Source organism: Dermacentor variabilis, chromosome 11 (genome assembly GCF_050947875.1).
Source record: "Dermacentor variabilis isolate Ectoservices chromosome 11, ASM5094787v1, whole genome shotgun sequence".
Lineage (NCBI taxonomy): Eukaryota > Metazoa > Arthropoda > Arachnida > Ixodida > Ixodidae > Dermacentor > Dermacentor variabilis.
Window position 1 is genome coordinate 2,140,165 of NC_134578.1, and position 19,615 is coordinate 2,159,779.

The window sequence follows — 19,615 nt, forward strand, 5'->3', positions numbered from 1 at the left end:
TGCCAGCGGGCTGCCAGAACTCCGAAAATCGAAGAAGCCCTATGTGTGGAAGGTGGAAGGCCTGACGCGGAACGTCAATGCGAAGATGGAACACGCTGTGATGTCACCAGTGCGAAATCCTTTGCATGAAATGAAAGCGCCAGAGTCAGATTGACAATGATGATGGACCAGCTTGAAAAGATTTGAAGTGTCGTTGTTGCGGGTTGGCCTAAATATTTGCTAATGTTGCTGCATAATATGAGCTACACAAGTTTATATCCAATATTTACGATAGTCAAGCTATTTCTAATGTAGCCAAAAATGTAGCCAAGTAGACAAGGCATTTTTTTCCCCGCCAACAGCCTCAAAAAGTAGCCAATTTGGCGCAAAGTAGCCAAATCTGGCAACCCTGGACTGCTCATCCTAGGGCGTCGCCATTTGCCAGGGCGAGGTTGCGGTGCCGTAAGTGTCGTAGCTTCCAACAGGCGTTAATTTCAGCAACGGGCGTCGAGTACAGTATTTTTGTGATTTACGAAATCTTGTTTAACAATACATACGCCACAGTACACTTAGCTTTTGGCTGACTTTTTTCAAAGCAGCGGAAGTCACGTGACCTACTTTGGCCTATAGAGCCACGCCCCGTTGTGGATGCTAGCGGATGAAAATACGCATCCGGGTCAAAGGATAAAAAATTGTCGGTGTCACTGCTTATGTCGTTTCCGCACTGTCATTTCCCTACCGGCGTACAAGCACATCCAGAAAAGGCAAGCCATTATCTCGCTGTTTTGGAGGGAGGGACTCTTTATTAGGAAAACAGAGAATTTTGCCGGCACGTATATAACCGCTGGCATGCTACTCTGTATAGGGTTGAGGAATGGGATTAAAAGATTCTAGAGGAGAGTGGGAAAAAAAAGAGAATAAAAATAAATATGAAATATCCAAGTGGACCTGGTTACATATTTACAGGTGACTTGGAAGGTAAGTTTAGGCTGTTGTATACGAAGTGTGCAATCTTTATAGCTTTCCTATTAGACCAATTCCTGACAGGTATTTGAACAATAAATCCAAAACCCGCCGCTGTATTGAAGGGCCGGGCATTGAACCTAAGATGCTCGGTAATGTTGACGTTTCGTGGCAAATCATGTGCATTTGTTGCTCAAAAAATTGTCTCTCATTGCAGTACGCGGGGCATTCTAGTAATACGTGCTCCATTGTCTAAGTTGCGACAGTTATCACAGTATGGGTTAGTGGTAAGCCCTATGCGGTACAGATAAATGTGTATGCCTCGTTCAGTCGAAGACGATGGTACAATGTCTCTAAGTGTCGTGGAATTTTCGGTCTCATTTCTAGGTAAATATAACGCAGCAAGTTATCTTGGTGAAGTGGCAGATTGCAGATGCGGTCTTTTTCTTTATAGGCATATTTTTTGCCATGTTTGAAGCGTCGGCTTTTGTAAAAAATGTTCTTTTGAAATTGCGGTATTGGAGTCCATCTCTGTCAGCTTCATCCGCTCTTTCAATTCCCGAAATGCCGGCATGGCCAGGTATCCACTGGAACTTGATGCAACGCCCAGCAATCTTAGCCTTGTGGTGAAGATAAGCAATGTCAATTGCTGCAGGTTGATTATTGCAACGCTTGTGCCTGTTCCACATACTTTGTAGGGCTGCTTTTGAATCCGTGAAAATCACCCATGTCTTTGGCCGCTGCTGTCGAAGTACATACACGAGGGCCTTCTTAATGCCATGTGGGTCTGCTGAAGTAGATGATGTCGCTCGCTCAAGATGAAACGAGAATCGTTGCCCTGTAGAGGGAACAAAAAGTCCGCACGATGAGGGATGTGGAGTTGTAGAGCCATCTGTGAAAATGTGCGTTGCGGCTGCGTATACTTTGTGCATATATTCCAAAGCTGTCTGATAAGTCGCTGCTAGAGGCATTTTCTTTTTCGCACTGATTCCAGGTATATACAGCATGATTTCCAGTGGGGACAGTGTCCATAGTGAAACATTTCGTGGCATAATTTGTGACGCCTGAGCAGGAATCGAAATAGATATTCTTCCAGCGGCCTGCTCAAAGCTTAATGTAGCACGGGTTCTAGAAATATCCTTTAAAATGTGAGTGTCCGTATGAATGACGTGGCGGAGGCGAATCCGAAGTGTCTCCTGCGAAGATAACACTTCAAGAGGCAGGCATCCAGCTTCTGCTACAGTTCCTGAGCGGGACGACCTCTTCGGAAGGCCAAGACATACGCGCAGGCAGTTCCGTGTGTCCTCAAGTTTTCTCTTGCTTGTGGGATACATTTTGTGCAGGATCGGGAGGTAATATCGTAGTGTTCCGTCGACGTATACCTTATGGAGGAGCACCATTGATCGACAGTAGCTGCCCCACTGTGATCTGGCTAAAAATCGGAATACGTGCGACGCCGAGGAAATCTCCTTCAGTTTTTTTCACTTGAGGCGACCATGTGAGGTTCCTGTCGATCGTCACTCCAAACCTTTGCGTCTTGACGTATGGAACGGTGCGACCACCCAACACTAGTGGGTATTTTTCCATACACCTCCGCGTGAAAGCCATGGCAACGCTTTTGTCGGGGGACAATTTCAGACCCCTTGGATTTAGCTAGGCCGATGTAATTGCTGGCGCTCTCTGGAGACGTTGTTGGGTGGTACTGCGGGAACGCGCCGCGCTCCAAATGCAGATGTCGTCCGCATACAGTGTGATTTTGACGCCACGGGGCAGGTTTCTTCTCAGATGGATGAGGACTAAATTAAATAACACGGGGTTTAACACAGCTCCTTGTGGCACTCCCTTCTTCACGGCATAAAGCGCCGTGGGGCCATCTGGGGTACACATGAAAAGTTGGCGTCATTGAAGATGTTCTTCAATCCATGCGCAAAGCCGTCCTCCAAGACCAAGAGTTTCCAAAGCGTCAAGTATTGCTTTATGATAGAACGAATCATATGCTGCCTTAATGTCCAAAAATAATGCAGTAGGTGTGTTTCCATAGACCAGTTCCTCTTCAATCGATGAGACCAAGGCAATGACATTATCAATTGCGGACCTATTTGGCCGGAAGCCTTTCATTTGCTCCTCCGGGTAAACTTTTGTAGTTTCCAGGAACCAATTTAGTCGTTTGTGAACAATTGTTTCGAATAGCCTCCCTACGCAGCTAAGCAGAGATATGGGTCTGAAGGAGGCGTAATTTGTCGGCTCCTTCCCTGGCTTCAATATAGGAATAACTTTCCCAAGCTTCCATTCCGTAGGAACCTCCCCAGTTATCCACGAGGCGTTGAAGTACTCTAGAAGGCGTCGCTGAGATGTGTGGCATAGATTTGCGAGCGCTTCGTAACTCACACCGTCATGGCCAGTGATGATCGCTTGTTTACGTCGCCGATTGCTGCTGCGAGCTCTTCGATTGTGAGTGGTAATTCTAAGTCAGGAAGGGTAGCTCAAGGTGGACTAGGCTGATGACTTGCAATCTGCCGAGAAGGTTGTGCCCCGTTGGAAAGGAGCCTGCAGTACTGCTCTGCCAATTCTTTCAGGGATGCGCGCTCATGTATTGAGAGGGCGACAAAAGGATAAAGCTGTTGCGGCTCTTTGCGAATGCCTCTGGCGACTCGCCAGATTTTTCTTAGCGGTTGTCGTATGTCCAGTGTCCCACTAAAGTCCCTCCACCTTTTTCGGTTCCGTGTGGTGAAGTAACGTCGTATATGTCTTTTTGCCCTACGACAAGTTCTGAGGTCTTCGATATTCTTAGTACGTAGAGCCTTCCTTTCGGCACGCCTTCGAATGGCACATAACCTTTAGGATTCCTCGTCGTTAGTTGGTACATTACAATGCTTAGTGGCAGAGCGGGTGCTTTGTTTGAGGCAATTAGCTATTGTAAATATTAATTCTGCATTCGTAGTCGAGGCTGTGATCCCTTTGTCTACAGCTGCTGTGTAAGCTTCCCAGTATACCGACTTCAGTTTCCCTTTTCTGGGCGGCGTCCGAAAATGAAGGGCAGAGATTAGGATCGGGTAGTGATCATTACCGCGAGTCTCGAAATCTGTACACCATCCGAACATAGGGGCCACTTGACTTGATGCGAATGTGAGGTCAATGTAGCTAACAGTCTTCGGATTTTTCAGGTATGTTATGCTGCCATCGTTCAAGGGCTCTATATTGTATTTTGCAAGAAATTTCATCAGCTTAGCACTCCGAGCACATGTATATGAACTGCCCCAGGTCTCGTTATGTGCGTTAAAATCGCCACAAATAATATGGGGAGATTGAGTATTTGTCAACAAGTTTTCCAGTCTTGTTACGTCGAAAGGTGATCCTGGTTCCAAAGAGACGCCGACCAAAGTAAACAATTTGGATGTAATCACTGTGGTTGCGCAAATATATTCATTCTTGTCATGTGGTGCTACGCCAATCGCAGAGGCAGGCATGTAGTTGCGAAATCCAACGAGCAGTCGCCTAATTCCGTTTTGTCGCCTTGAATGATGAAAATAATGACCCTTTATCCTAAGCTGCTCGTCGACGCGAGACTCGGAAATGACCATAAAAGGGAATCGGTACACTCGCCAAGATGCTTAAAGTCTGCTCACTTCGAGCGCAAGCCGCGAGCTTTCCACTGGAATATAGCATATGTGCGGAAGTGTTTGTTGGTGGACACCGCTTGTGAGACGATTCTTGGCGAAACCATCTTTGCTACTGCGAAGAATCACGGCGTTGCGCCGTGAAAGAAGACGACACCAGCGGTTCCAAAGCCAGGACGGCCTCTACTTCAGGGATGCTTTTAAACGATGGGCTGGCACGGAGAATAGCCTTGATTGCTGCAAACATCATGAGAATCAGCATACTTGACATCTCATTTACAGTGCTGCCACCTAATGCTGCGTCCCCACGGTCGCAGCAGAAGAACAGGAAGAACCAAGAAGAACGGTCTGTTTCGCACGTGAATTGACTGGCTTGGTGTACACTGTTCAGCGCCGCCTGGAAAGCAACCAGGTTTGTGCGTTTCAAAATTACAAAAGTGTCATCCACGTACCTACAATACATTTTTACCCGAAAGGGTAGTGAGTTCAGCACCTGTGTTTCGACGTGCTCCATCACTTGGTTTGCCACGGTAACGAAAATAGGACTTCCGATAGGGCACCCTTCAATTTGATGATAAATCATGTTGGCGAAAGTGAAGTAGGTTTGATTCAAGCAAAACCGCAAAAAAATTACGATCTCCACCGACAAGGACGTACGACTTTCTAAATTGCAATCTTTTCTCAAACGCGCCTCTAACACATCAATGGCCAAACCAACAGGGCCGTTTGTAAGCAAAGAAATAACATCAAAAGACGCCATCACATCATCACCATCAAGTTGCTGTGTACGGAGGTCAGTTTGCAGAATCGTGAGAGTTTCTAACTGACCTGGAGTTGCCCTCAGTCAAGGGCTTCACATTCCAGCCAAGAACTGCGACAGGTTCTAAGTTGGTCACCCAACAAAAGACACGATAGGACGGAGAAGGCCACCCTTCATATGCACTCTGGGCAGCCTATAGATCGTTGGAGCAGCCCCGTCCGAAGAAAACAGTCGGCGGTACAACGTTTGATCCAGGCGTCATTTGTTTCGTAGTCCCCGTAATTATTCAACAAGCTGTCGCTTTGACTTTGCTGCCAGGTCACCATTCAGCTTCACAAAGTGCAAGGGTTCGTTCAAGATGTGCATTTTCTGCATCTGTATCCTTTTGTTGTTAATTTGTTATGTTAGGTCGGAGTAAAGCATTCTGCAATCGCGTACTGTTAAGAGAGCCAAGGTAAATATGATATCAGGCATTACGATTATCTGTTAAATAAATAAACGTGCTTCGTTGGCATATCTTCGTGCTACCAGGGTGCTACCAACGCAGCTGACATTAGACGCAATTGTTTTCACCCCTCAAGAAATAGACGCGTCCATAGAAGAGATTGCCAAAGCCTTAAAAAAATGATTTGGAGCCCGGCTTCGCACTAACTATCTTGCATTAAACTCTTCAGATGGCTTCACGTCAATTTAATTGTCTGAACTAAATCAGACTGTAGTATGCTCGCCTAAAACTGCCCCTGGTCCTGACGTAGTCACAAATACAATGTTAAAAACATTGTTACAGTAATCACCTAACATTTCTTAGATCTGGTTAATAATTCAAATAAAAATGCGTGAATTTCGTTCCAATAGATGTTTTCCTAAGTAATAATGCTGCTTAAGAAACAAGCAAACGGTATCCTTTCAAGAACTTAGGTTCATTGCGCTTACGGCAAACGTATTAAAATAAGTTGAGAAGCTTCTTCACCTCCCTACGATTGCTTCTTCAAGTACGCTCATTTTCTCTCTCTCGTTGCAGCGCGCCATGCCGGAAAGCTGACGGGAACAGAGCCAGTCGGCGATCGTGCCTTAGTTCAAAGATACAGTCCAGAGACGCGACATGAGAAGAGCGAAGAGGTGCAAGAACTTTATCCTCAAGTCGGCGTTACCGTGTACTGTGTTGTGCACTGTGGTCTGTTTAGTGCTGTACACGCTTGACGCCTTCGGTCCACGTGATGTGACGTTTCTAGGTGGCAAATTTACTAAACCACACCGAACATATCGCGTTCTTATGTGGCACAGCTTTGGCCATGATTTTTTTGAACGCATTTTCGGGGACAATGCCATCAAGAAGTGCTCATTTCCATGCAAATTCGGCCAAGACCGAAATGACCTGTATCGAAGCGACGTCGTCGTTTTGCAGAGCTTTTCTAAGTCGTTCTGGGAAAGTCTCCCTCGCCGCCGTAGACCGGGCCAGGCTTGGCTGTTGTACGCCATGGAGCCTCCGCACAGACTGCCGGTGAAAGCTGCGAAGTTGGATACGCTAGGTATTAACTGGACGCTCTCTTATCGATTCGACGCTGACGTCGTGCACAGACATGGCTTTAGGACGGTGCGTAGGCGAATCGTCAAGCGCGTATCAGCGCCGGACCCGAAAGCTAGACCCGTAGCGTGGATCGTGTCCAACTGCCGGAGCTTCAGCCGCCGCGAGAGCTACGTGCGGGCGCTGCAGAAGGTCGTCCCAGTGGACGTGTTTGGTCGCTGCGGGCGACACCGCTGCCGCGAGCAGCACTTCGGCTGCTACCGGGAAATCGCGGCCAACTACTCCTTCTATCTGGCCTTCGAGAACTCCGTCTGCAAGGACTACAGCACCGAGAAGCTCTTCCACCCGCTGTTGAACTCCATGGTTCCCGTCGTGATGGGCGGCGCCAATTACTCCGCGGTCGCACCTCCGGGATCCTACATAAACTTCGCCCATTTCAGGACCGCTCGAGAATTGGGAGCTTACCTGCTGGAGCTGCAAGGAAATCCGCAGGAGTACAAGCGCTACTTCGAGTGGAGAAAGCACTACGCCATAGAGAGGCCTTCCTTCGGTTGCACCACATGCGAGCAGATTCACCGGCTCTTCAGACTTCCCGCGAGAGAAATCCGCCGCAGCCTGTACGAGTACCTCTGGAAAGAGGCGCGCTGCACCACGTGGCAGGGGCTGCTTAATAGGACCTGGTCGTAACGCGACCCAGGTTGTCAGGAGTGCGCTATCAAGACGGAACGCGCCAACGGACTTCTAGCCTGTTTACCCCTCCACATACTGTACAAGCTGTTGCGCAAGCATACTGCATGTCCCAGCCAATGCGGCGCAAGCTATAACGAAAAAAAAATTCAGCAGAACCCATTGCACGATGACTGCCGATGGTAATGCGTTAAGCATTGAAAAAAGTATAGCGACACAACCTATTGCCACTGTAGAAACGAGGTATGTATGAGGCTGTACTTCAGTGGGACTCCTCTTTCACGCTTCCCTACGAACACTCGACGCCACCTAGCCCCGCCGCCGTGAACTCTGTGCGTGGCCGCCGAAATGCACGGCGCGCCACTGCCTGCGAACGCTCTCTCTCTTGTGGTTTTGGATAGATAGGTGCATGCTAAGAGCATCGTCTGTGAAGCAGGGCGGTGGGTTACCTTACCAAGTTTTTTCTCTCTTATTTTGCCTAATGCCACAACTGCCTCCTTTTATTGCGATGGACGCTCCGGGCGCGTTCTTGCCGTCGCCGTCGCCGTGGTGTTCTGTATAAAGTCTATGGTTAACAGCGTCGCCGCACCTTTTGCTGTATGTAAGAGTGAAAGCACACGAAGGAAGCCGACGATCGGGGTTCAATCTGGCGCGCGCGAGGAAAGAAGGCGAAGCGCAAACGCGCCGTCTTCCGTAGCGCGAATGGCCGTGAGGGGATCGGAGGGAGGGGGGCGCGTTGGGCTATATGGCAGCAACTGCGTATCTTGCAACCGGGCGCAAGGCGCAAGAGGGGCTGACGATCGAGGCTCAGTTTCGCGCGTGAAACGCAAAACGGAGGAAAGTGGTAAGGCCGCGCCGGAGGGAGGCGATGGGGGGGGGGGGGCGCGCTTCTACTTCGCCAGCAACTGTGTACTTTGCCAGCGATTTGCCGACGACTCATATACTTGCGCGTGCCGTTTTCTGGCCGCTGTTTTGCGTTGAAGCGATAGAAAGCATTAAAGTCACTTCGCTCGCTGCTGCTGCCACGCTTGCTCACGCGAGAGTTTTGACAGCGAGTGTCCGCGGTCATCGAGTGTGATGTGTTAATGCTTGCCTGTGCGCGTTGACACCATGCTTGTTAACTCAGTTATTAAGCGAATGTTTCCAAGCTTATATGGCCGATAAAACTACCATCCTTAATCGTAATGGTAAGGCATCGTAATGGATGGTTCGGCTATTGGGGCGGAACTACGACTGCTTTAACCAGGCAAACCATTCCCAGCATTAAACTTTCGGAACCACTATTTGGAACTTTTTTTATGTGCCTCCGTTGTCTGTGGTCTCAATACTGTTGTGCCGCCAAATCACCAATCCCCGTTTACTAATCTCCAATGGCGACCTTGTTTACCCTCCCTCTGCTATCCCTGAACCCAGGGGCTTTACTGCAGGAGTACATGGTTATTCTATATATATATATATATATATATATATATATATATATATATATATATATATACACTTTTTGAAGCGAGGTCAGGATGCTGTAGAGCCCACAGTCATAAAGGGAGGTGTACCAAGGAAGAATGACCATATGCTCCTGCACACACACACACATCATCATCATCCTGTTTTATGTCCACTGCAAGACGAAGGCATCTCCCTGCGATTTCTATTTACCCTATATCCTGCGCCAACCGATTCCAACTAGCTAGCGCCCGCGAATTTCCTAATTTCATCTCTCCGCCTAGTCTTCTGTCGTCCTCGATTGCGTTTTCCTTCTCTTGGTATCCATTTTGTAATCATAATAGTCCAACAGTTACCTAAACGGTGCATTACATGACTTGCCCAGCTCCATTTTTTCTTCTATACCCATTTGCTCTCTGATCCAAACAACTCTCTTTCTGTCTCTTAACGTTATGCCTAGCAATCTTCGTTCCATCGTTCTTTGCGCGGTCCTTAACTTGTTCTCAAGCTTCTTTGGCAGTCTCCAAGTTCCTGCCCCATATGTCAGCGCTGGTAAAATGCACTGATTGTACACCTTCCTTTTCAATGATAATGGTAAGGTCCCAGTCAGGAGCTGCCAATGTCTGCCGTATGCGATCCAACCCATTTTATTCTTCTGTGAATTTCCTTCTCATGATCAGGGTTCCCTGTGATTAATTGGCCTTGGTAAACGTACTCCTTCACAGACACTAGAGGCCGACTGGCAATCCTAAACTCTTCCTTTGCCCGGCTACTTATCATTATCTTTGTCCTCTGCATATCAACCTTCAGCCCCACTCTTACACCCTCTTTGTTAAGGTAGTCAATCATTTGTTGTAACTCGTCTGCATTGTTGCTGAATAGAACAATGTCATCGGCAAACCGAAAGTTCCTTAGAGATTCGCCGTCGATCTTTACTCCTAAGCCTTCCCAGTTTAATAGCTTCAATACTTCTTCTAAGCACGCAGTGAATAGCATCGGAGAGATTGTGTCTCCTTGTCTGACCCCTTTCTTTGCAGGTATCTTTCTACTTTTCTTGTGTAGAATAAAGGTGGCTGTGGAATCTCTGTAGATATTTTCCACGGCATTTACGTAAGCGGTCTGCACTCCTTGATTACGTAATGCCTCTATGACTGCTGGTATCTCTACTGAATCAAATGCTTTTTCGTAAGCTATGAAAGCGATATAGAGAGGCTTATTGTACTCTGCGGATTTCTCGATAACCTGGTTAATGACATGGATGGGATCCATTGTAGAGTATCCCTTTCTGAAGCCAGCCTGTTCCCTTGGTTGATTAATGTCCAGTGTTGCCCTTATCCTATTCGATATTATTTTGGTGAATACTTTATATAATACTGGGGGTACGCTATTGGACCTATAGCTTTTCAATTCTTTAACGTCTCCATTTTTGTGGATTAGTATAATGTTTGCATTCTTCCAGTTTTCTGGGACCCTTTCAGTCGATAGACACTTCGTATAGAGAGCCGCGCGTTTTCCTAGCATTATGTCTGCTCGATCTTTGATTAAATCGACTGTTATTCCAACCTCTCCTGCCGCTTTTCCCCGTTTCATGCCTTGCAAGGCATTTCTGACCTCATCTCTAGTTATAGCAGGCGTTTCTGTATACTGTTCATTATTTTTTCGAATAGAGTGCTCCTGAGTCCTCTGGGTACTGTAAAGGTCAGTATACAATTCTTCCGCTGCTTTTATTATACTTTCGAGATTGCTGATGATATCACCCTGTTTATCTTTCAGTGCATATATCATGGTTTGTTCTATGCCAAGTTTCCTTCCCACTGATTTCTGGCTGCGTTCATTTTTAACGGCTTCTTCACTCTTGCTCACGTTATCGTTTCGAATATCCCTTATTTTCGCCTACACACACACACACACACACACACGCACACACGCACACACACACACACACACACACACACACACACACACACACACACACACACACACACACACACACACACACACACACACACACACACACACACACACACACACACACACACACACACACACACACACACACACACACACACACACGTATATATATAACATCCAAAAAAAGAAAACGAACGTTATGGCCTACATTTTTACTGATGTTTTGGCCGGAGGACCGGCCTTTGTCGGAGTGAATTTCACTCCGACGAAGGCCTGCCCTCCGGCCGAAACGTTAGTAAAAATGTATGCCATAACGTTCGACTTTTTTTTATGTTATACCTTCGGGTCTGGCGCTAAACCCTTCGTCGTATGCTAACATCTGCATATATATTATGAGCATTATTCATACACTTCATATTCTGATCTGTACATACATGCCGTCCTCGTTCCCCCTACATAACCCCTTTGACGTTCCAATCTCGCGGGATTCTCGTATGGACAATCTGTTTTCATCGAGGAGTTGCAAGCAGCGTTGGCAGCGTGCAGACGTTCCTCATCGCCTGGGCCTGACATACGCAGCTCTTGGCAACCTCGGTCAAACAGCCCGGCATGCTCTTCTAGAGGTGTACAACAATTCATGGCGTGAAGGAGTGGTTCCTGCTGCATGGAAGTCCAGCCGCCTCCTGCCTCTCCTCAAACCTGCTAAATTACCCCTAGACGTGGCGTCTTATCGTCACATTGCTCTGGCCGCTTGTCTAGGAAAGGTGATCGAGAGGATGGTGCTGACGCGTCTATAGTGGTATCTAGAACACTACAAGATATACCCTGACGCTATAGCAGGCTTCCAACGCGGACGCTTTTCTGTAGACAACTTCATAGACCTTGTCTCGTCCGTTCAGCACGAAAAAAGCCCAAGGAGATTGTCGGCGGCGACGTTCCTGGACGTTAAAGGCGCTTATGACAATGTAACATATCAAACCATCCTGGACGCCTTGGACGATGTCGGCCTATGTGGCCTTGTGTTTCGATGGAGATTCAGCTACTTCAAGGACAGGTCATTCTTTGTGCAAACAGAGGATGGTGCGCCATCACAACACAACACCTACCGTGGAGTACCAGAAAGCGGAGTCTTGAGCCCGACTCTATTTAAACTCGTGCTCATCGACGTGGTTCACACCCTTCCACAATCCGTCCATGTGTCGATATATGCAGACGATATATGCATTTGGTCATCAGGAGCGACGCGTCCACAGGTTCGCGCCAGACTCCAAAATGCGGCCACACTAACATCTAGTTATCTTCGAGCACGAGGTCTAGAGGTGTCCTCCGAGAAGGGTCGCTTTCACGTGCAAAGCAATGAGACCGTACGTTGTTAGAATTTATGGACAGCGTATTGCCGACGAGAAGACGCACCGCTTTCTAGGAGTGATAATAGATGGAGACCTCTCCTGGAATCCCCATGTCTGCTACCTAAAATGGAAACTAGTCATGACAGCACACATGCTCAAATTTTTTGCAGGAACGTCATAAGGCGCGTCTGTGAGTGCAACGTTCCAACTCTATAACGCGCTTTTCCTGGGTAACCTTACGCTACAGCTTACCTCTACTTGGTGGGACTGGTAAGACCAACCTCCGAGCCCTCCAGTCTGTGCAAGCTCAAGCTCTGCGAATTTGCCTTGGCTTTCCCAAGTGTGCATCCACGGCAGCAACAATAGCCATCGTGGTTGATCACCCAATCAATACGTATATTCATGTCGACTAATTAAGGATGCACATCAGGTACTTCGCCCGACTTTCATCGCGTTACCTCGTTCAGCGTTTAGCAGTATTATTGCCGCCAGCCATGGAACTTTACCGTCCAACTTCACACCTGCAGCACGACCATCTCTACCGTTGTGGTGCCTGCATCCACTCCAGGCCCTTCTTGTCGTTCCCGGCATCAAAAAGAAAACAGATGTCATCTTTCGCCCTCAAACAAACCGTGCATTCCTTCCTACATGACATGTACCCACGTGTACACGCACGGCTCTGTCGACTCTAAAGGTTCAGCTGGAGCAGCAGTAATTCCCGCTCAATCTGTCACCATCAGTGGCGTAGCCAGAAATTTCGTTCGCGGGGGGGGGGGGGGAGGGGCTGAATAATAACTGCATTGCCATTGCCAAAGATGCTGCAAACGGATTTTTGAACTCTGTGCACTGTCAAGATAAGTAAAATATGTATTTGTTCATAAAAGAATATACTCGCATGTCTCAAAAATTGTGCCCGAAATAACTTATATCAATGCTTCAATATTGGTTCCCTTGAGGTGTTTTTTCGAATGCTCCAAAATGTGAAAGTCCCAAAGCGACAGGTCTGAGCTGTATGGCGGATGTTGCAGCGTTTCGCTTTTGAAGTTTGCCAGTTTATATTAACCACATAAGCGATGTGGGGAAGGGCATTTTCATGGAGCAAGGTGACCCCATTGCTGAATTTTCCACGTCATTTGTTCTTGATTGCAACACGCGGCTGATCCGGCATTTCAAAATATCGGAAACGATTGATAGTCTCTCCGGATTTACCAAATTCGAGCAGTAATGGCCCCTGACGATCGAAGAAAAAAAGAAAGGCAACATCACTTTCCGGTAGAAATGACGGCCTTTGCTTTTTGGGAGGAGGCGGTGAATTGGAATGTTTCCACTGTAAGCTTTGCCGTCGTGCTTCAGGCTCGTAGTAGTGGCACCATGATTCGTTCCCGGTCACAAGTGCATGCAAGAAGTCGTCACCCTCATTGTGACACCGGATCAGATGAGTCAAGGCAGCGCCGAACTTCTCCATTTTCTGGCGGTGGTTCAAAATGTTGGGCACCCATTGCGCGCACTAGAGCCGATAACCGAGATGTTAATGAATTATGGCGGAAACCGAACCGTGAATGATGTTCACACGCTCTGCCAGTTCGTCGATGCATATCCTCCGTTATTGTCTAATCAGCTCATAAACCTTCGCAACTGTGTTGGGGGCGATTGCACGGTTGCTTTGGCCCAGTCTTGGATCATCTTTGCAACTTTCACATCCTTCTTTGAACCGCTTGCTCCAACGTTTCACAGTGGCCAATGAAATGCAATATTCAACGTACACGGCAGCCATACGGCGACTAATTTATTTTTGGGAAACACCTTCAGTTGTCAAAAGCCTCACGACACCACGGTGTTCAAGTTTTGGAGTGTCTATTATGTCACGCAACCTTGTTTAACCCAGGGAATGAGAGCATTAAAAACCTCTGTCCTCACACCTGCATGTCACTTTTGTAAATAAGAGATGCCGCTGCGCTACGCGCATGCCTCGCACATAAAGAACTGAACCATTATTGCATGGGGTGGGTTAGATCATTCTCATTTGACTCGTCCTCGTACATTAGAAATTAGAAGATACAATGGAATATACAAATGGGAGGATACAGCTTGATAAAGAGCAAAAGAGTGTCACTGGAAACAAAGTTCACTGCACGTATACACAAAACCTCGCAACAAGATATTAAATATACGTATAAGTCTCCAATAAATTAATTTATCTAAGAAAGTCACTGTATATCATGTGTCAAACTAGGCAAATAAACATGTTGCGAAATCCGAGATACAAAGATCACAGCAGCCCCTCTCTCCACTCCCCTTGATGTTCGCGGCGGACAGGAGGCGGCGCGCTTCCTCTCCGCTTTTCTCCCTTGCGCGCACAAGCCACCTTCGTCAGCTCACCCGTACTCCGCCCCGCCCTACTAGCTTTCTCTCGCACATACAGCATGTGGCGCGCGGTCACGATGTTATCGCCCTTTGACTTTATACGGAACATGAGGGTGACGAAGATGGCAGGAATGCGCCGGAGTGTCCATATAATTGCTACCGCAATAATATATTAACATATCCGGCAACTCAAGCGTCTCGTGGCCCATTACTTTACACAAAAGAAGAAGTAACAAAATCAAACATTCACCATGCGACAACTTGCGGCACCTCAACAATGTTTCTTTTTCTTTTGTGGGGCGGGGGCACGGAAATAAAAAACGCGAAGGAAAGTATGTTGGCCACAAACGAATGCCTACTTTGGGCACCTAATGTGGCTACCGAAGGAATATCGAAGAAAACGTGAGACGCTTGGTCCACAGAGAACCATACGCGTACTGCTCGCTATCCTGCACCGGCAAGACAAAATATTCGGGAGAGGTTGCGCTCAAGCGAACAAGTTGCAAGCCGTCGAGTCCCCGCAGTGATGGCGGCGAGCGACCATTGTTTCTTTTTTTTTTTGTCTGCTAGCCAGAAAGCGTCGAAAACTCTGCCAGGCGAAAGTCCACTCGGCCAGAGAAAAACGAACGCGCATAGAAGTGCTTCGCGCGGTCGTCGGGGCAACACGAGAAGAGAGCATGCGCTCTGGCTGACTCTGGCAGCCCGCGGGTAGCGAGAACAAAAAAAAAAAAAAAAAAAAAGAAAAAAAAAAAGAAATGAAGAGGGTCAATATGTGTCCTTGCGAATAAAAGTCAAAGTAGAAAAATAAATCAGAACGTAGTTACCTTTTCTGGCTTTAGTGTTTTGACATGAATGCTTCGGCACAGGTGAAAAAAAAATGTTGATATTCTTTTCTGTGACATGACGGCAAAAATGAACCGCCACAATGATTCGTCTCATTGGACCTCGCCGCTTGCTTTGTCATCTTGTCTGATAGTGTGTTCGTATGGCTTGTGAAGTCGTATGGTCCGATGTACTATTTTAAGAAAGTCAATCCACCTTTGGGCGTCAAATGTTTATAACCATATTAAACCCACAATGTTCCAGAATTGAAAATCTAAATAAAGCACGACTTTGGAAATGTCAATGCACCATCGCATCAGAAGTTTATGAGAAGTTTATACCCATAAAGATTCGCAATATAAATTAATGCGCTCCCTAGATTCCGCGGCCACCATGAGATGCCGCGACGAGCCCGCTCGCCATCAAAACGCCCTTGAAATTTTGCTCGGATTTGGTTTCTTGCGTTATGTGACTCTCGGTGCACGTGCGTTGCCGCGAAATCCAGCCTGATTTCGCAATGTTCGCACTGAAATGTCTTTTCGAGTGTGAAAAGGACATTCTATACAAAATGCAGCATGATTTCCGACGCCAGAGGTTGTTTTGGTCGGCGGTGAATGACAGCACGGAAATATTTCGGCGTGGGGGGTCTGAAGCCCTATAAGACCCCCCCCCCCCCACCGGCTACGCCCCTGGTCACCATTAAATTCAAGACATCTCACGTTACATCGTCGATGGCTGCAGAACTCGCAGATATCCGTGCTCTTTTGGAGTTTATTGGTCCAAAATCACCACAATCATGGTACATCCTTTGTGATTCAAAGGCATCTCTGCAGTGTCTTCTGTTCCCTTTCAGCCACGGGCCGATTGTGCAATTAGTCGCAGACATCCGACTACTCCACCATCACGCTATCGATAAGGGGCACATCATCATCTACCAGTCGATACCGGGTCACTGCGGAATTTCGGGAAATCACAGTGCGGCTGACTCTACCCGGTCGGCCGACGATGGTGCCCATATTATACCCATACCACTGTCATGAACAGATGCAGCCACAGGTCTTCGCTCCCTCGCACGCGAGCTTAAGCAAATTCTGTGGAAAACCAGTGAATTCTCGAACGCACATCTTCACAGATTGGATCCACGTTTGCAACTCCGTCTTCCACTGGAGTTGCCACGAGTGGAAGCAACACTTCCGTGCCGCGTATAGCTCGGCGTGGCGTTCACGAACTCCTATTCCTTCCGCAATGGAATGGCCGACAGCCCTGCTTGCGACAGCTGCGGCTGCGAGGAGACAATCGCGCACCTCCTCTGTGACTGTCCGCGTTACAATGTGCCAAGAAAAGTACTCGTGACCGCGCTCGAAAAACTGGATAATCGCCCCTTCACAGAAGAGAGAGTTCTAAGACACCGGTCCAGACGGTTTTCGGCACTCATAGCCTTACGGGCTTTGCTGAAGTTTTTAAGGGCCTGTCAATTGTGCGACTGCCTTTGACTGTTGCGCGTAACATCGCGTCACTGTGTGAATTTTTTCTTGTTTTTTTTCTCTCTTCTTTCTCCATTTAATCCATTTACACCGTTCCCCAGCACAGGATAGCCAGCCGGCATTTACAATGGCTAACCAGCCTGTCTTTTTGTCTCTCTGTGTACGTACTCATCATCACCGTTTTGGGGCCTGGTGTTGGAGCTCTCACTCGGGAGAATGAAGAGTCTGACTGCCTAAATCTTGTGTCACAAGTGGTTCGGGAAATCACAGTGCGGATGACTCTACCCGGTAGGCCTGCTCGTCATCTGTCTTGAGCCTGTCTGTACGCCTGAAGGCTGGTCCTGTTCTCTGCGGGGAATTGGTCAAGTATCGGGCGGTTTAATTTTCTTCTTTCTTTATTCAATACTGCAAACCTTGTACAGGTCCAAGCAGGGTGGGTCAAATGACAACAAAACAATAAACAATAATAACAAAGTTAAAAAAACATCAAAGTGTGGCGAAAGGCAATAAGGAATCATTCCAGTCGGTTACCGTGCGAGGGAAAAATGAAAACTTGAATAAATCTGTTCGCGCAAAATACGGCGTCAGGGAATTAGGATGATGGTGGCGTGTATGCCTTGACGTTGAAAGCGACAGATATGGAGAAGGGTTAATAGCTAGATCTTGATTCCAAAGCAAGAAGAGAAATTGCAAACGTAAATTTTTTCTTCGTTGTGCAAGACATTGTATACCATTAATCTGCATTAATTCAGAGCGTGAGTCATACCGGGAAAATTTAGAGTAAATAAACCTTACAGCTTTTCTCTGTACCTTTTCTAGGCGGGTGATATTGTGTTTATTAAATGGGTCCCAGACAACGCATGCATATTCAAGTTTAGGTCTAATTAGTGAATTGTAAGCAAGTAATTTTACGCTAGGGGGAGAATTTCTTAGTTTATGTCTTTAAAAGTACAGTTTACGGAATGCGGAAGAACAGATGTTATCTATATGTAAATTCCATGATAAAGTATTGGTTAGTGTGACACCCAAATACTTATATTTAGTCTCTTCCACCAAAGGTGACGAACCAAGCCTGCAGTTAAAAGAAAGCGGAGCTTTTTTGCGAGAGAAGCGAAGAAAGACGGTCTTATCAGTGTTAAGTTTCATGTACCACGTTTCACACCATTCAAAAATCTTAGCAAGAGAGGAGTTAAGATGGATTTGGTCGTTAATTGAAGTTATCTCTTGAAAAAGCACACAATCATCCGCAAACAACCTGATTTGGACATTCGGATCAAGTTCAGCAGCAATGTCATTAATATATAATAAGAACAATAATGACCCCAGCACACTTCCATGGGGCACGCCAGAGCCGACCGGAAGGCAACCTGATTGCTGCTCATTAACTGTTACAAATTGGTAGCGATTGGTTAAATAGTTTGATATCCGTATGATTAAAATTTCTGGGAGTCCAATGCGTCTGAGTTTTAAAATTAGTTTGTCATGGGGAACTCTATCGAAAGCTTTACTGAAGTCAAGAAATATTGCATCAATCTGCCCGTTCCTATCGAGACATGAAGCGAGTGAATGTATTACTGTCACTAATTGTGTAATTGTTGAGTATCCTTTTCTAAACCCGTGCTGGAAATTAGAGAGGACTGCGTGTGCATCTAAAAATTCATTAATCTGGTTGGCAATAATATGTTCGATTAGTTTACAACATGATGATGTAAGTGATATTGGACGATAATTTTGTAATAATGTGCGGTCACCTTTCTTGTGTATTGGCACAACCCTGGCTATCTTCCAGTCACTCGGTAATTTGCCATGAAGTAATGAAATACGAAATAAAATAACTAGAAACTTTGCAACAGATTCCGCATATCTCTTCAGAAACACGTTAGGAAGGTTGTCGGGACCACATGATGATTTAGTTTTTAAATTTAGTAACATAGAAACATAGTAACATAGAACAGTACATGACCGGGGTTGTTGGAGGAGTATGGGAGAGGCCTTTGCCCTGCAGTGGGCGTAACCAGGCCGATGATGAAAAATGGATGAACATAGAAACTACGCCAGGGTATGAAATAAAATTTACATCACAGGGGTGAAACACTGCGTCATTGGATGGACAAGCACCGGATTTAGAAAACACACTGTGAAAGTAGTCATTGAATTGGTGCGCAATATCCCCGTGATCGGTAACTACAGAACCATCAACCAAAATTTGCGACACTGGTTTCTTTTTTTCAGTTATATAATTCCAAAACTTTTTTGGTTCCTCTACAATGAAATTTGGCATCATTGTATTAAAATAATGTTCCTTCGAAGAGTGTACTGCGCGTGCAAGACCTTCTTTTAAATCCTTTAAATGACCTAAATGCAAGCGCTGCTTCTTTAACCTTTTTATCTTTCGCTTTAAGTGGATTATTTCACGCGTCATCCACGGCGTTTGTCTACGAACAAATTTACGTTTGCTCGGCACAAACTTATCGATACAGTAGTGGCACATATATTTAAAACGGCGCCAAAGTGTGTTCAAATCAGTATCATTAAAATCGATAAGGCATGTTTCCAAATGTTCTATAGTGGATGCATCATCTGCACGTGAGTAATCTTTGAAAGAACAATGTTTCACAGTGTTATTAGGTAGAGTACAAGCGACAATGAGTAAGTGAACACTGACAAGTAGGTGGTCAGAGATGCCTTCCACAATTTCAACAGTGTAATCA

General features: G+C 46.5%; 2 protein-coding genes across 7 annotated transcripts in view; one reads left to right on the forward strand and one right to left on the reverse strand.

The window, feature by feature from the left end:
• LOC142564698 (alpha-(1,3)-fucosyltransferase C-like) overlaps positions 1-8,963 on the forward strand; it is an 89,279-nt gene extending 80,316 nt beyond the window's left edge. For all 3 annotated transcript variants that reach the window (XM_075675829.1, XM_075675830.1, XM_075675828.1), the window contains exon 4: positions 6,341-8,963. In XM_075675829.1, the coding sequence (XP_075531944.1) occupies positions 6,422-7,531 (1,110 nt within the window). In that variant the 5' untranslated portion in view covers positions 6,341-6,421 and the 3' untranslated portion in view covers positions 7,532-8,963. The remainder of the gene's footprint in view (positions 1-6,340) is intronic.
• LOC142564697 (mRNA decay activator protein ZFP36L1-like) overlaps positions 1-19,615 on the reverse strand; it is a 462,788-nt gene that overhangs the window by 27,263 nt on the left and 415,910 nt on the right. The window lies entirely within an intron of this gene.